The sequence below is a fragment of the Colletotrichum abscissum genome (assembly GCF_030869225.1).
Source record: "Colletotrichum abscissum strain IMI 504890 chromosome Unknown Scaffold_444.1, whole genome shotgun sequence".
NCBI classification, from domain to species: Eukaryota; Fungi; Ascomycota; class Sordariomycetes; order Glomerellales; family Glomerellaceae; genus Colletotrichum; species Colletotrichum abscissum.
Window position 1 is genome coordinate 1 of NW_026850370.1, and position 941 is coordinate 941.

Here is a 941-nt window from a genome sequence, read left to right on the forward strand (position 1 = left end):
GCAACGTCCTCGGCCTTGGGAGGGTGGTCGCAGACGGCCCGGCTCTCATGTGGCTCCTAGCACTCACGGTAGATACCGCAGAGAACCAGGAGTTGATCTGGCCTCTCTTACTCGAACTTGAGCGTGTTATCAACGAGTTTGCTGATGATGAGAGACTTCAAAAGGACTGGGAGTTCCTAAACTACAGCGGCCTTGATCAGACGCCAATTTCGCACTATGGCGAGGAAACAGTCCACTTCATGAGGAATGTTTCGTCGGAATACGACCCAGGCAGAGTTTTCCAGGACCTTCGGAAGACGGGCTTTCGGATCCCTGTTTGAGTCCTAAACGCAATCAACGAGCTTGCTATGGACGAAGTAAGGACGGCCGCTAAATTCGAAAAATGCAAATGCCAAGAAACGAATAATCTCTAGCCTGGATTTTGGGGGGAAACATGATAATCATAGACGATAGACCCGTAGTGCCCGAATACAGTTCTTTGTGAAATATTGACCTCGCGCCCTCTGCCAAAAGATGCGTACGCAATGGTATCGTCCGATTGACATTAGGGTACTGCGGATACCGTGTTGAGCTTTTCAAGATCTCAAATCTCCACGATGGAGGTGTCTATGTTTCGTGGTTCGTATGCCAGTATTTGGAAGTGCTACTGCCACGGCGAGGAGGACTAAGATATTTTCTCGGGACAATCCGTCATCAAGCCTCGATCACGTTTCGGGGTTAAGTGGTGTACGTGATCGTCAGGCCAAACGTGCCGGGCCTTGAACGTGCACGACAAAAAGCGCGAAGACATCGACTATCAGCGTAGAAGTTGACGCTGTAATCGCTAGGTCGTCAGTCCAATGGCGTAAGGATAAGTGGTTGAAGCAGGACGAATCACACTATTTGGGCTTGCGCTTCTATGCGCCGTGCGACATACCAGACGGCTTGATCTCCCGAAAATG

General features: G+C 50.4%; 1 protein-coding gene across 1 annotated transcript; it reads left to right on the top strand.

The window, feature by feature from the left end:
• Positions 1-47: 47 nt before the first annotated feature.
• CABS01_17188 (FAD binding domain-containing protein) lies at positions 48-320 on the top strand (the record flags this gene model as incomplete). The annotated part of the gene is made up of 1 exon (XM_060550515.1): positions 48-320. One exon carries the CDS (start codon positions 48-50, stop codon positions 318-320), a length of 273 nt encoding a protein of 90 aa, XP_060394946.1.
• Between the last annotated feature and the right edge of the window lie 621 nt (positions 321-941).